This window comes from Lepisma saccharinum, chromosome 28 (genome assembly GCF_977018435.1).
Source record: "Lepisma saccharinum chromosome 28, izLepSacc3.1, whole genome shotgun sequence".
Lineage (NCBI taxonomy): Eukaryota > Metazoa > Arthropoda > Insecta > Zygentoma > Lepismatidae > Lepisma > Lepisma saccharinum.
The window spans coordinates 25715100-25732658 of NC_139256.1; the positions used below are offsets into that span (position 1 = coordinate 25715100).

At 38.4% G+C, this 17559-nt stretch overlaps 1 protein-coding gene across 1 annotated transcript in view; it reads right to left on the minus strand.

Moving 5' to 3' along the window:
- Positions 1-17357, minus strand: part of LOC145981022 (uncharacterized) — a 40482-nt gene extending 23125 nt beyond the window's left edge. The window contains exon 1 of the mRNA XM_083114119.1: positions 17328-17357. Within this exon, the coding sequence (XP_082970245.1) occupies positions 17328-17339 (12 nt within the window). The 5' untranslated portion in view covers positions 17340-17357. The remainder of the gene's footprint in view (positions 1-17327) is intronic.
- Between the last annotated feature and the right edge of the window lie 202 nt (positions 17358-17559).

Genomic DNA, 17559 nt, shown 5'->3' on the forward strand with positions numbered 1-17559 from the left:
CACAGAGAATCATCCTGGCTGCGATTCTAGTCTGTTTCTGCGTCCACGTTATGCACAAAAGGCTAATCGGGACTGGATCAACAGTTTAATATGGGATCCAATACACGGGACACCTTGATTACAAGGTGGTGTAGTTGCTACGCCATCGGGGAGTTCTAGTCTTCAGAGCTTTGCACGATAATGCAGTTGAGTTAATACTACACTTAGCAGGAGCTTATATTCCAGGCTATCTGCGAAGCCTGAAGCCTAGATAGTAAAATACTGAAGAAAAATAGATTAGAAACTGTGAATTAACTTGATTTCCAAAAGAAGATAATGGCGATTCTGAAGTTGACAACCTGAATTCTTAGGAGTTGGCAACCTGAATCCTTAGGAGTTGCCAACCTGAATCCTTAGAAGTTGGCAACCTCTATTTTCAGAAGTTTGCAACCTCAATTTTTTACGAGTTTGCAACCTGACTGCCGTTGGGATGGCAACGTGCCTTCCATTAACATGTCAAGAATGAGCCTAAAGTTTAAATCACCAACCCTGAGACCTTCTGTAAATAAAACCACGTGCATGCAGAAAGCATTGCAAACTCATAGAAGTCATTCCATATGAAATCAACACAGCCCACAACCTGACCATCTCCGATTTTCATGAAATTTGGGGAGTTGAAACTATGCATAGAACTTAGTAACTATGAAAATTTTTAGTTTCCCGCGTCTTGTAATTGTTAAATTATTCAAGGTCAAAGTTAGCATAAATTGCCCTTTTTGAGCCCGCTTAGCTATTCTAAATGTGCTGTAACTCCGCCCCAATTTCACCTAGGATAAAAATAAAGCTTATTGTACAGGGAATTGAACAAGCTTTCCAGTGATATATAACAAGCCTACCTTTGGATAAAAATAAAATTTTGTCATGTGACCTTGGCTTTTTACCTTGAATATCTCAAAACATGTCATCACCAAAAATCGTGAAAAAAATATATTTGGCCCCTCATACCATACTCTAAAACATACCAAAAAAATCATTCTGCGACTGCAATGGGATCAGAAGATACAAAATAATATGTATAACTATGTGACTGATAAAAGCCCTATTACATGAACTATGACGAGGCAAAAGTCCCTTAACACCCCTACAAAATATAAAGGAGTTATCCTGGGTATAATTGGTCATGAAAGAAATAAGTTAGGCACAGGGAGATCCCTAGCCGTGTGTATCAAGCGCAGGTCCGTCATATTGTTGACCGCCATATTGAATTCGACGCAAAAATTTCAAAGAAATGGGGTGATGTGATATATCAAACTTCAATATTGTCTTTATGTCTACTCTCTTCTGGATCAAATTGTAGCACAGCTGTCAGTCGATCTGTTTGTAGATATCTTGTCACGGACGCAAAACGACGATCGCAATGACGGGATCGCCAACTTGTCACGGACGCACGCAATGGCAGCTGTGCCACTACTTGCCAAAGGACGACGTGACTTCCAGTCGGACGTAAAGTTGTATATCCAAATATACTGTGGACAAATGAGGCACAGGCGAAGAAAAACGTACAACCACTGATCGGTCGCACGGCAGCTGCTAAACTGGACGCGACGAACGTCTCGACGCTACTGTCAACTCAACCTCTTTCACAGCGAGCGCGGCTCTGCTCGTCTTACCTACCTGCGAGACTTACTATGGCCGTTACGCGCGCTTATTCACGCATGAGGGTTGACCTTAGCTTAATGTAAGACGCAATTCATCTGCGTAACATATATATATGTATGTTCATATAACTATAACTGTGTGTTATTTCACTCTCCACTATAGATAACCTTTCAGTAACACACACACAGAGAGCTGCAAGTTATGGTAATCCTAGCCTGCCTCAATCTTCCAAATACCTTATGTTCTAATTTCACCTCGGCTAAAACTCAGACGGCTAAATGGGATACTCTGACCCCTCTCAGGTACGGGCTTGGTGAATAAAGCATTGAGAACTTAAGGGTGTTGTTGGTGAATCATGAAATAAATGAACGACTATTCTCAAATTTTAAGATTGGCAACTGCATCTTCTGGGAGGTTACTTTGACCTTTCTTTTCATTCATTTTTATCCAGGAGATGGTTTATTTCCAATACATACGAAAGCTTACATTACACTCAAGTTACAATTTACAGTCCATGAATATCCTTAGATTTAAAAGAAATACAGAATCCCCTGTTCGTTAATATTCGATTCGATGAATCCAGAATTCTAATTTGTTGCATGTCTCCACGGGGAAAATCCAAATATGTATATGTGTAGGGAATAGTTACTTGTGTATGTGTGTCGCTAGGAGGAAGCCGTACCAGGGAAGAGAACCCTGTCGTTTTTGCAACCGTAGACGAAGCTTACGGCCTACCATTCAGTAGCAGACAAAAACTTTCGTACATGCCCCTTCCTACAGTATTGCGACCAAAATGTGTCACGAGTGTCGATGTTAATACGGGCAGGATTTTAAGCAGATTAGAATCTACGGGCTCCACTGAGTACTTGGGATCGAGAAACGTCAATAGGCAGAGCTTGCAACAAGATACACGCCAATGATGACATTTCCATTGAAAAACGAGACATATTGCATTACATGTCTAGTTTTGCTTCCTTGCCCAAATAAATCTACGTTGAATAAATTTTGAAGAAAGCCAAAATAAAGTTCGAAGATCTGAAATTCTATCATTTATCCGTAAGAATGAGAATATATGGGTCAACAGTGACACATAAAAAAAAGGTAAAGTGTTCCCTTGTGCATAGCACCACGCCATGAAGGCGTATAGGGGGTGTGGGGGTAACGCCCCACACTTTCTTGATCCGGTCGTGAGTGGGGGTGATGTGATCAGCATCACGCCCCTGACCGCCTTTACCCCCCAGGGTTTCCCCCAGGTACCCATGTTATTCGACGCTGGGTAGGCGCCGGGGCCGCTTTCACCGTTAGAAAAGTTCCCGGATTTGAACCGGCCGGGGATCGAACCCGGGACCTTGAGCATGGTAGTCAGACGCGTTACCGACTGAGCCACCGCGGCCACTCAACAGTGACACATACATGTCCAATAGGCAGGCGTCATTAACCTCGAAGGATTTCGGCCGATCCTAACCTGTCGTCCCATAACATTATAAATTTCGAAGTATAAATTGTGCTTGGCGAAATACAGGTATCTTTATTCCCAAGTGTCATTAGATGTTTATATCGTAGAGCCGACGCTGATGGAATGCGTGCAAACTAAGCTCCGCATTTACTTATATACCTTTCCAATCGATGCTCACTTGTTAAGCATTACGTAATTTGCACAGCGCGACTTGCGACATTTCCAAAAACTAAATACTCATCAATGTCTATATTCACAATCTCAATATCAAAGTTGAACTAATTTCCACGTTGCAGCAAAACCAAATAAAATTGTATAAGGGGAACGATTCATCTCTGTTAATAAGGACTAAACTCTAATCATTCCCCGTTGCAACTTGAACCTTATTGAATACATTAAACTTAAAAGAACAGATTCGATCTTCCCATTGTTGTTAAACGAAATCTATGTCAATCTAAATCATAAACATTTTTCTGCCGTGAAAGAACACAGATTTACATATCCAATATTAAAGATTCGGTCAGAAAATTAACATTTAGATTATTACATTAGGCTGCGTTTACACTTATTGTTACAATAAAGAAAATATTAGTGGATTATATAAGCCTAATAATAATCTTTCTATTTATCAAAAATTATGAAATGTGAAATATTAATAATCAAATAATAAGAACTAACTAATATAAAATATCCAAGAATAATTAACGGCACATGGATATGAGCCGTGAGGTTCATATCATATGGCCCCCACTTTGAAAATCGTTTCTTGGACGAAATACAGATATACATATATAAATGAAGGAGAAGAACGATTTACAGAGAATATGCACTATACGAATTACCCTTTTTTTCAAAAAATACTAAATAATACGCAATATTAATACAAAGGAATATTTACAGGTACAGACATCCACTAAAACCATTAAATATCTATGGGTATTACAAACATATTATATACACCAAACACCTGGAGTGTTAGTCATAACATCCCCTTTAAATTTCAAGGAACTTTCATGCAAACAATTCCCTTATTGACACAAACATGTTTCATCAACCTTTTCTTTAATTTGCTACGGCTGCCCACATACTTAAGTTCTGCAACCATACGGCTAACAAGTTCTTCAAACTTCAGTTGTTTTCCAGCGATTTGCTCGGAAATCTTCTCCTTAAGATTCTGATTAGAACCTTGATCGATTTCACACACTAAAGGAAAATTTCCTTTCGAGTCCACCTCACTGATTTCTTCCATTTCATTCCAAACTGACTCTTCACCAAGGGCACTAAGTTCGTCATAAAGTCTTGGCGATATGGTTAGATCCACCAACATTTCATCGTCCAGACTAATCTCACTTAAACCATCAACTTCACATATTGTTCGGGAACATTCCGGTTTTTCTTCTACAGGCACTTGCATTTTCATAGTCTTTATAATTAAGTCCATTCGGGATTCTTTGCGACAACCGCAAAGGTTACACATCTCGATTTCTTCTTCAGTTTGTACCGCCACATCCATTACATCTCTCTGCACATGCACGGCGCCTTGCATCATCGTAGAGAGCAACGGATCTCGACCACCATCTTGAATTCTTATAGGATTCTTGAAGTCTTTAATGCCAGCAATTTCCTCAACTTCTTTTACGTTTGTCCCAGAGAGTTCTGCGGTTAACGACTTCCTCAACAGGGAAAACTGCAAAGACATCTCTTCTTTCAGATATTTCTTCAAGTCGGCAATTTCTTTTGTCACGTGTTCACGCAGCGAATCCTCCAAAGGTTGGATCTGCTCGGACACAACTTCTGAAATTAGTTTCTCTGTTTGTATTTCTCTGTACATATCTTGTTCTGTCTTTTCGAATTCTCTCTGCCACTCGACGTATTTTCTTGAATTTATTTCATGTAGCTTACGCTGATACGCCATCCTTTTCTTCCCTTCTTCTGGATTTACTTCCGGTCGGACGTAAGACATTAGCTTTAGTGGATCCTTGTTATATAATTGCGCCTCTGACACAACTGATGAACATCCAAAGGACGTTGAGTGTTTTACCTTAAAGGACTGCATCTCTGGATTCAATTAAAATGTTTATCTTCCTTCCGTCTCAATCTAGCTTTCACCAATCTTTTTCTCAATCGAGCCTTCACCAATCTTTTTCTCAATCGAGCCTTCACCAATCTTTATCTCAATCGAGCCCCACGTTTAGGGTGCCAATTGTCACGGACGCAAAACGACGATCGCAATGACGGGATCGCCAACTTGTCACGGACGCACGCAATGGCAGCTGTGCCACTACTTGCCAAAGGACGACGTGACTTCCAGTCGGACGTAAAGTTGTATATCCAAATATACTGTGGACAAATGAGGCACAGGCGAAGAAAAACGTACAACCACTGATCGGTCGCACGGCAGCTGCTAAACTGGACGCGACGAACGTCTCGACGCTACTGTCAACTCAACCTCTTTCACAGCGAGCGCGGCTCTGCTCGTCTTACCTACCTGCGAGACTTACTATGGCCGTTACGCGCGCTTATTCACGCATGAGGGTTGACCTTAGCTTAATGTAAGACGCAATTCATCTGCGTAACATATATATATGTATGTTCATATAACTATAACTGTGTGTTATTTCACTCTCCACTATAGATAACCTTTCAGTAACACACACACAGAGAGCTGCAAGTTATGGTAATCCTAGCCTGCCTCAATCTTCCAAATACCTTATGTTCTAATTTCACCTCGGCTAAAACTCAGACGGCTAAATGGGATACTCTGACCCCTCTCAGGTACGGGCTTGGTGAATAAAGCATTGAGAACTTAAGGGTGTTGTTGGTGAATCATGAAATAAATGAACGACTATTCTCAAATTTTAAGATTGGCAACTGCATCTTCTGGGAGGTTACTTTGACCTTTCTTTTCATTCATTTTTATCCAGGAGATGGTTTATTTCCAATACATACGAAAGCTTACATTACACTCAAGTTACAATTTACAGTCCATGAATATCCTTAGATTTAAAAGAAATACAGAATCCCCTGTTCGTTAATATTCGATTCGATGAATCCAGAATTCTAATTTGTTGCATGTCTCCACGGGGAAAATCCAAATATGTATATGTGTAGGGAATAGTTACTTGTGTATGTGTGTCGCTAGGAGGAAGCCGTACCAGGGAAGAGAACCCTGTCGTTTTTGCAACCGTAGACGAAGCTTACGGCCTACCATTCAGTAGCAGACAAAAACTTTCGTACATGCCCCTTCCTACAGTATTGCGACCAAAATGTGTCACGAGTGTCGATGTTAATACGGGCAGGATTTTAAGCAGATTAGAATCTACGGGCTCCACTGAGTACTTGGGATCGAGAAACGTCAATAGGCAGAGCTTGCAACAAGATACACGCCAATGATGACATTTCCATTGAAAAACGAGACATATTGCATTACATGTCTAGTTTTGCTTCCTTGCCCAAATAAATCTACGTTGAATAAATTTTGAAGAAAGCCAAAATAAAGTTCGAAGATCTGAAATTCTATCATTTATCCGTAAGAATGAGAATATATGGGTCAACAGTGACACATAAAAAAAAGGTAAAGTGTTCCCTTGTGCATAGCACCACGCCATGAAGGCGTATAGGGGGTGTGGGGGTAACGCCCCACACTTTCTTGATCCGGTCGTGAGTGGGGGTGATGTGATCAGCATCACGCCCCTGACCGCCTTTACCCCCCAGGGTTTCCCCCAGGTACCCATGTTATTCGACGCTGGGTAGGCGCCGGGGCCGCTTTCACCGTTAGAAAAGTTCCCGGATTTGAACCGGCCGGGGATCGAACCCGGGACCTTGAGCATGGTAGTCAGACGCGTTACCGACTGAGCCACCGCGGCCACTCAACAGTGACACATACATGTCCAATAGGCAGGCGTCATTAACCTCGAAGGATTTCGGCCGATCCTAACCTGTCGTCCCATAACATTATAAATTTCGAAGTATAAATTGTGCTTGGCGAAATACAGGTATCTTTATTCCCAAGTGTCATTAGATGTTTATATCGTAGAGCCGACGCTGATGGAATGCGTGCAAACTAAGCTCCGCATTTACTTATATACCTTTCCAATCGATGCTCACTTGTTAAGCATTACGTAATTTGCACAGCGCGACTTGCGACATTTCCAAAAACTAAATACTCATCAATGTCTATATTCACAATCTCAATATCAAAGTTGAACTAATTTCCACGTTGCAGCAAAACCAAATAAAATTGTATAAGGGGAACGATTCATCTCTGTTAATAAGGACTAAACTCTAATCATTCCCCGTTGCAACTTGAACCTTATTGAATACATTAAACTTAAAAGAACAGATTCGATCTTCCCATTGTTGTTAAACGAAATCTATGTCAATCTAAATCATAAACATTTTTCTGCCGTGAAAGAACACAGATTTACATATCCAATATTAAAGATTCGGTCAGAAAATTAACATTTAGATTATTACATTAGGCTGCGTTTACACTTATTGTTACAATAAAGAAAATATTAGTGGATTATATAAGCCTAATAATAATCTTTCTATTTATCAAAAATTATGAAATGTGAAATATTAATAATCAAATAATAAGAACTAACTAATATAAAATATCCAAGAATAATTAACGGCACATGGATATGAGCCGTGAGGTTCATATCAATCTGAAGCTCAGTATACTTTATACCATGGAATGATATTTCAAATGCTGAAAATTGGTGGTAAAAGATAATAAAAAAATGGGTGGCCCCCACAAAACATTTTGCCCAGGGGCCTCCACAAACTTTGATACGGCCCTGCCTGGACCTATGGCCAGTATAGTATGGCTGCGTGTTGTCCTGTGTTTTGTCCTTACATGGGCTAAGCGCCTATTTCAGCCTCAGCTTTTAAGTCGGTAAGGAGATTTTAATCCTTAGACACATCCTTTAGCAAAGGCAATGGGCTGGAACCCGCAAATAGCCTAAGTGCGGACGCACCCGAATATTTAAGTAGTTTCAGCTTTATGACTATTGATGCAAGGCTTCCAGACGTCCGATTTAGTCAGGACACCAATTCTTTTAGTCACTGTCCTTACTATTTTTTAATTAGTCGTGATGTGAAAATGTCTCGTTTTTTTGTGTTAACTGACATTTATGCATGTTCTTTATTATAATAATAATTGCTAATATGTATAATTCAATTTTTACATATATTATTTTCTAAACATAAAGGGTGATCCATAAAGAACGCCGGATTTGAAAAGGACGCCGTATTTTTTTTGTTTGGTTGGCAGCATTGTTGGTGCGATTGTTGTTATGAGATATGATTGAGGTTTTGTGTTGAGAAGCATTTCAGTTGTTCTACTGTTTGTGTGTGTTGTTAACGCCATGGAAAGGTACAGTAAGGAACAGCGAGTTTTGATTGTCAAAACGCACTACAAGAATGGCGAAAGTTTCGCGGTGACTGTTCGGAAACTGCGTACGATACTTGGTCAGCTTCATGCACCGAACGAATCAACTGTTCGTAGGTTGATCAAGAAATTTGAAGAAACTGGATCAACACAAGACATCAAAAGCCCTGGATGCCCTGGAAGTCGCCGGAGTGAAGCAAACGTTACTGTTGTGCGTGATTCTGTTGCTGCGAGTCCTGCAAAATCGTATCGCCGTCGTGCTCAAGGACTGCATATGGCGCCAACAACAATGCAAAGAATCTTGACGAAAGATCTGCACTTGCACGCGTACAAAGTGCAGTTAACGCAGGAACTGAAACCTGCGGATCAAGCAAAACGACGGCAATTTGTTGACTGGATCCTTGAAAGGGAACGAGAGAACGAGGGTTTCGCAAAGCGCATCGTTTTCAGCGATGAAGCTCATTTTCATTTAAACGGGTTCGTAAACAAGCAGAATTTCCGAATATGGGGATCTGAGAACCCAAGAGTGATTCAGGAAAAGGAAATGCATCTTCAGAGAGTTACGGTTTGGTGCGGGATTTGGAGTTGGGGTTTGGTCGGTCCTTACTTTTTTGAAGACGAAGAAGGAAATTCTCTGACAGTGAATGGAATTCGTTACCGTCCAATGCTAACTGATTTTCTTTTGCCTCGTTTGGATCAAATGAACATCGAAAATGTATGGTTCCAACAAGACGGCGCAACTTGCCACACTTCAGAAGAAACAATCAATCTGCTGCGTGAGAAGTTCCCGGACAGAGTAATCTCCTTTCGAGGAGACCAAACCTTCCCACGTCGATCTTGTGACTTGACACCATGTGACTTTTTCTTGCGGGGGTACACCAAGTCACAAGTTTACCAGAACAAACCCCGAAATTCGTTGGAACTTAAGCAAGACATTTGACGTGTCCTCAACACACTTGATGGGGAAATGTGTGATCGGGTCATGGTGACTTTCATAGACCGAGTGATTGCGTGTAGGGCTAGTACGGGAAAAGGGGGGGGGGATCATATGCCCGATATTGTTTTCCATGTTTAAACCTTAATATCTCCTGAAGAGAATGGTATGTGTTTTGTGCTTTTTTTATCAAAAATAAATTTAATTTATACCAACTTCAAATCCGGCGTTCTTTATGGATCACCCGTAGAATTAACATGGTGTTGGTATAAGAACATTGAAATTTGAAAAGATTGTTAATTCACGGAACCCAGTTCGAATACTTCCGAGAATTGAATGAAAAGTAAGAACCAAGCCTCCTCACCCGGTATAACCACAGCCTCTCTCTCTGTAAGCGACTACGTTGCGGATTGTTGGGGTCTCGTGCGAGTTGATTTTTTCCGTTGCTAGAACCATAACATTGCAACTCTATGATCGCATGTTTAGCTCTTGCTGTAATATTACCATAGCATTGAATACATGAGTATTCCTCCAAGTAATTAATCAATTATTAAATATTCCTCCAATAGTATTGAAACTGTATGTTGAAAAAGCAACAGGAGAAGTACGATGCTTACTGCTGCTATTATGAAGTCCACAGCGGTGTTGTAGAGAAGTATGCATTAAGATACCAAGGTACATAGAGATTAGGTAAAGCCATCGGAAGATTGCCGATCTTGCACGAACGCGTGACGTCACCGGAGAAGCAGTGAGCTCGGCTGAAGCAGACGGCCCCTAGCATTTATATGGGAGATTCAGAGAGCGAAAGTATATTATTACTTTTAGGAGGGGGAAAATAATAATTGTCATCCTCCAAGATGGTATTGAGGCATCCTTTTAATGATTAGTAACATAATTGAAAACGCGCTACTTTTAAAAGGGGGCAAAGTACATGTGAAAAACTGTATTTTGAAAATCCATATTCGTGAAACTTTCTGACCGATGCGCTACAAAGAAAGTTACATGTTATCCTTTAGAATTTTGTCATTTTACAAATTGTAATATAATTTTAACAAAAACATGGCGTGCTAAAGAAGAATTAAAGAGTTTAAAAAAATAATTGATTAATAGACTTGGTTTATTTTACTTCGCTTATCTGTCACATATGGCTAATCGCAAAGATGAGGATGCATGATGATATGATGAAATTGATTCGAACCTGGGGGCCCTTGGCATCGTAAAGCGTTGTGCTAACCACTTCGCCACGGAGGTCAGCATTACAAGGAAATAAACAGAAAATGGCATATATGTTTTAATATGCGAGAAACATTTGCGAGGAGGTTATTGAAGTAACATATAATTATTACAAGACGTTGTGATGAAAATTATTAATATATCTGAAATATCGAGAGATGACCTTGAAGTCTCTAAATGTACTTTTAGGGTTACGCAAAATCTTTACTCAAAATTGCTAGTGTAAATTTATAAGCTATTAAAATTTAAAACTTATTCCTGTTCGAAAAAAGAAACTGCCAAGTCAAATTAATGTTTCGTAGAAATACATATATTTTTCTTCCTTGAGGCCAAGAGAGTATTTGGAGGGGAAGGTGGCTTGAGAAGGCTATAGCCCCGGATCTCGATCTGCAAAGGGGCTTCGAGTGGGAAAACTTTGCTATGAAATAGTCCAGAAGAAGGGGCGAAATGATTATTTTTAAATGGCTCAAGAATACAAAGATATAAGTGGACATTTGACAAGCTTAGTCTAAAACTTACAACTGAAATCGTACGTGTGTGTGTTGGGGGGGGGGGTGGGCGCTACGTGAGGTAACACAGTGCAATATGATTCACAATACTAAAATTAAAATAAATATGTGAGAACAATAGAAATGAAAATATGTTGTAGCTAGTTACGGTGCAATAGAAAATATGGAGGGGTAAATCATATTTTCCCGGGGCAATCATGTTTATTATTCCGTTACATACGACACAAAAATGCATATTTTGGCTAAAGGAGCGTTAATTCATTTATTTATTTTTGTCGTTTTACTGAGGGCAGATAATGCCTCCAATGCCCAGCCCGATACTGCCGAAATATTCACTTTAGAGAGAGAGAGAGAGAGAGAGAGAGACCTTCGATATCTTCGTCTTTCGACCCGAACTACTCGTAGCACTACTCGACGTTCCGCTGTCGTCAATGTCTTTAGCCTTGGGACCGAACTGGAACTAGTCGTAAACTTGCGTAAAAAAAGTTTACGTGCAATATTATCAACAACAGGGTTATAGAACATTCTCCGTCTTACAACGATAATTATTCATCTCCTTAAATTATCGTCACATTATTCAAGAAGTCAAAAACCTAATTTTATCTAGTGTAAACTGAAAACTTTCCTAGTGGGGGTGGGCACGAGTTACGATCCACACCTTGGATACGCGCTATAAACAATAACAGGGTTATATAACATTTTTCGTCTTGCCTCGATAATTATTCATCTCCTTAAATTATCGTCGCATTATTGAAGAAGACAAAAACTAATTTCATCTCGTGTAAACTGAAAGATTTCCTGGGGGAGGGGGTTCGAGATACCTGATGTCCATCTTGGATACGCACTATTAACAATAACAGAGTTATAGAACATTCTCCGTCTCACGTCGATAATTATATATCTCAAATTATTATCACATTATTCAAGAAGCCAAAAACCTACGTAATTTTATCTAGTGTAAACAAAACAATTTCCTAAGCGGGGGGAGGGCGCGAACCCCTGATCCCCAACTTGGATACGTGCCATGAACAATAATAGGGTTATAGAACATTCTCCGTCTTGTCTCGATAATTATTTCTCTCCTTAAATTATCGTCACATTATTCAACAAGTCAAAAACCTAATTTTATCAGTGTAAACTGAAACATTTCCTTGGGGAGCGGGGGAGGGGGCCTCGAGCCACCTGATCCCTACCTTGGATACGCGCTATTAACAATAACAATCTTATAGAACATTCTCCGTCTTGCCTAGATAATTATCTCTCTCAAATTATCACCATATTCCTCAAGAAGCCAAAAACCTAATTTTATCTAGCGTAAACTGAAAATTTTCTGAAGGGGCTTGAGCCCCCTGATTCCCACCTTGGATACGAGCTGTTACCAATAACAGGGTTATAGTTATTCTCCGTCCTGCCTCGATAATTATTTCTCTCCTTAAATTAACGTCACATTATTTTATTTGACTCCACAAGAAACTAAAATCTCATTTTATCTAGTGTAAACCGAAAACTGTCGGGTGGGCTCGAGCCCCCTAAACCACCCATTGGATACGTGCCTGGGAAGCAGTCACGTTTATTACACCCTTACATTTACATACAATATTAAAAAGTTCTGCTTTTAGATCTCGCACAATGACTTTTACACAAAAATGGGTAATCCCGCATTTTTTATATCAATCAAGCTGTGATATTTTAGATTTTTTCCGTTAGTTTTCTGATAATAGTTTTCACAGCTTTCCATAGCATTTAGGCATGATTTCAGTTGACAAGAACAAAATAATCTTATTTCAAAACATACAGCAAAAAGAAATCCAACGCGCTTAAGTTATTGGAAGCCTGGAGAGAACAAAACAGGGGTTCCTTCGTATCACGATTTCTTGAAAACCATTTTACACATTTGGATCAACTTTGTAATAAATTGATTAGAAAGGATGCATCTTAACAGTAAAAGTTGTAACTTTTCCCCTGCTACTATATCTTAGAAGATATTCGTTGTCAAATATCTCAATATTTGCATAAGGAACCAGCCTTTTCCGAGCCGAGAGTTTCGACGATGACGTAATGCATCCACGGACAACTGCGCATACAATCTGCGCCGCCGAACGAGCACCCCGTGGATACCATCATTGATTGTAAAAGGTTTACTATTGTATTGACCTCATTGCCTGGTAGAAAGATGTGCGTAGTTCTTAAAACATGATTAAAGTAATTTACTAAGGATTGCGCGGAATTAGAACGGAGTCCACATTGTAGCTGTTTATTCCAAATAGCAGCACATGATAAAAATTATGCCAGTCTATTTCGTGTGTCTAAAACTTACTAATACCACAAAATGAAGGAAACTATAGATAGCATAATAAATCTCCAGGTCAGTTACTACAAGAGTGCCATCTACACTCAGAAAACGAAATGCTTAAAATCTATTTGAAGAACCAGAAACGCATTGATTGATGCACTAAAGTGTGTTTTTCATCCTTTCCCAAGCATCAGGTTTACATTTAGATGCATTTTGCGTATCATTTCTGAAGGTAACTACAAAGTGCATCATATGATGCAAGTGAGTATTTTCTTCCATGTCGATCTGTTTTTGAATGTATAAATTAATGCAGCTTCCAGTATCTTTCTCGATGAAGCACTTTAACACTTGGTCCGAGCTTTTCTTTCAATGAATGCATTTACTTTTATGTGCGTATGAATCCCTTCCATGTCACTACTTCAGCTGTGACGATTTCCTGCATAAGAAACTTTAACTAACTAACTCCCTAGCCTTCTTAAACCCGATGGTTCATGGCTGCAGCAACACAGGCCTTCCATCTTTCCCTATCTTGAGCAAGTTCTATATACTCTTTTCCATCCCTACCGATTTCCCTTAGGTCCATCTCAACGTTGTTCCTCCATCTTCGTCTTGGCCTTCCTACAGGTCTCTTACCATCAGGTTTCCCAACAAGAATCCTATAAACTCCTCTTTCCTTTCCCATTCGTGCCACATGGCCTGCCCACCTAAGTCTTCTGGATTTAATTATTCTAATAATATCTGGACTTGAATACAAATTATGTAGTTCTAAATTACGTAACCTTCTCCACTCACCTGTCTCCTCATCCCTTTTAGGTCCAAAGATTTTCCTAAGGATCTTATTTTCAAATACTCTCAATTTATGTTCCTCTTTCAATGTAAGGGACCAAGTTTCACATCCATATAATACTACAGGCAAAATTCCTGTTTTGTATATTTTAACTTTTAGTTTCTTAGATATTAAACGAAAAGACAAAAGTTTATGAAGAGAGAAGTAACATGCATTTCCTGAATTAAGCCTACTTTTTATTTCCTCTTTAATATACGCGTAATTTTCATTTGTTCATATTACTCCTAAGTATTTGAATTTGGAAACTGGTTCAAACAAGTTGTTATCAATAATTAGATTTTGATTATTACCTAACACTTGGTTTCGGCCTGTAGGCATATATTAGTTTTCTCTTTGTTAACTTCCAAACCTATCTCTTTAGCAGTTTTGAAAAATATTTTAGCATTATTCTTAATTGTATTCACATCACCCCCCAGTAAGTCTACATCATCTGCATATGCTAACAACTGAGTCACACCATTTAATTTTAGTCCTTCTTTAGTTTCTTTTACCTTCCTAACAGCATATTCTAAGGCAAAATTAAAGAGCAATGGAGATAATGCATCTCCTTGTTTTAACTCATCATGAATTGTAAATTTGTCAGACATATTAATACCCACACGAATTTTACTTTCTGTTTCACTGGTGCATATTTTTATCATACTAACAAGCTTCTGAGGTATTCCAAACTCTACTAATATATTATATAATTTCTCTTTTTTGACCGAATCATATGCTTTTTTTAAATCAATGAATAGCTGATGGACATTTTGATTATATTCCAACTTTTTTTCAAGTGTCTGTCTGATGTGAAAAATTTGATCCGTAGTTGATCTGTTACGTTTAAATCCACATTGATAATAACCTATAATTTCATTAGCACATGGGGTTAGTCTTGTTAAAAGAATGTTAGATAATATTTTATATGTTGTTGAGAGTAGAGAAATTCCACGGTAATTATTGCAGTTCATTTTATCACCTTTTTTAAACACAGGAACAATTATGGATTCTTTCCACTGTTGAGGGATTTCTTCTTTATTCCATATTAAACAAATTAATTTATGAAATGACATATTAATGAATTTCCACCATATTTAATTAACTCAGCTGGTATTAAATCAATGCCAGGTGCTTTGTTATTCTTTAGCCTTTTAATAGCATCTTTAACTTCAGTCAAGTTGGGTTCTGGAACTAAAGGTTCTGCTGTGTGGACTTCATTTACTTCTGATTTATCTCCTACATGGACATTTAAAAGGTCATTAAAGTAGTTCTTTCATCTATTTAGAATATCACTTGGGTCAGCTAGAAAATCACCGTCTTTATCTTTTATCAAGTTTACTTTAGGTTGCCATCCCTTTCTAAACTCATTTACACCTTTATATAAATCTCTGATATTTTTATTTTTGCTGTTTGTTTCAATTTCGTTAATTTTGCTTTTCAAGTAATCTCTTTTTTTACTTCTAAACGTGCGGTTAACTTCTCGCTTTATTCTATTATAATTGTTTAGATTTGTATCATCAGAGTTATTTAACCACCTAAGTCTAGCCTGATTTCTTATTTCTATTAGATTATGACATTCATTATCAAACCATGGCTTACTTTTTCTCGGTTTATGGTATCCTATACTTTCTTTAGCTGCTGATTCTATTGCATTACGTATGTGCTCCCAATTCTTATTTACGTCTGTTTCATTTATATTTTCATCATCATTTAAATCCTGCAAAACATCAAATCTATTTGACAGTTTAATTTGGTAATCTTTCTTAATTCTTTCATCAGTAAACTTACCTGTATCAAATTTTAGAACTTTTAGATTTTGTTGCTTATGATTTATCACTGAGAGTCTCTCTCTTAATTTAGCAATTACTAAATAATGGTCACTGGTACAGTCAGCACCTCTATGTGTACGAACGTCAATTATACTAGTATGCCTTCTCTTATCAATGAGAATATGATCTATCTGATTATGAGTTTTACCATCTGGAGAAGACCAGGTATATTTATGGATATCTTTATGTTTAAAAGTGGTACTTTTCACAATTAAATTCTTTGAGGTTGCAAAAGTAATTTATCAAAGACCTGTTCTAACTCTGTATAAAAATCATCTTTAGTATTATCATCTTTATCTTCCGTTGGTGCATGTATGTTTATTAAAATAATTTTACACCACCTACCCTGTAAAACTGCATATGATATCCTATCATTAATAAATTCTACTGTTTTAAGAGCCGGGATAATTCTATTATTTATGAAAAAGCCTGTTCCAAAATTGTGATTTTCAGTACCACCATAGAAAAAAGTATAATTTTTAGTTTTACAATTCCCTTCTCCTGGCCACCTAACTTCCTGGACAGCTACTACATCTAATTTATACTTGACTATCTCATTAACTGTACACTGAAATGCGGCAGGCCGGTAAAGACTCAGAACATTCCAGGTGCCTAATTTAATAAGAAACTATAGAAATTACATTATTTCACATCTACCACAGTTCATCAGAATATAACCAATAACTTAATAATAATGCATTGTTGAAATTTTGACTGAAATGTTCTTGGAACTCGATAAAATTTGGAGAAACAATTTTTTTCGAAATTTACATTTGGTTTTAGATATTGTCGCCAACCTCTGTGGCGGAGTGGTTAGCACAAAGCGTTACTAAGCCAAGGGCCCCGGGTTCGAATCTAAGTCTGGGCATAGGCATCCTTGGCGAATGTCCTTTTATCAGTTTCATCATATCATTACTTATCCTCGTCGTCGCGATTAGTTAAAAGTGATAAAAATCAAATCAAACCAATTTTGATATTGTCGCAGAATCGACCAAGTTACTTTCCGATATATTCCTTCAAAGTTTTCTTAATTTGAATTTTCAACAGAAATTGAAGCACTAGAGAAAAAAGTACCGAACATGTGCGTCAGAAGCGAATATATCCGAACACTCACGAAGTGTCCGATTGACTCGCCTGTATTTGTACATCTTGTTCGATTGATAGCAATCTTAGCACCCTGAAACAGAAAACTAGATAACATCAAGATAACTTACCAGTACCCTCATCTTCACGACAGCTTCCACCCAATGGTAAAGCGGAGAGTGAAATGATCTTTAAAAAGGCAATCTCTTCACTTATAAGAATCTCTCTTTGGATGACTTTCATTTTCAATCTCCCGTCTGTCGCTTGCGTCTTTCTCCAGTTAGACTTTTTTGATGAATTGCTCCCGTCTCCTCCTCTTGTTAAAAACCCATAAAGTTCCATCTCGAAGCCTCGTGGCCGGGG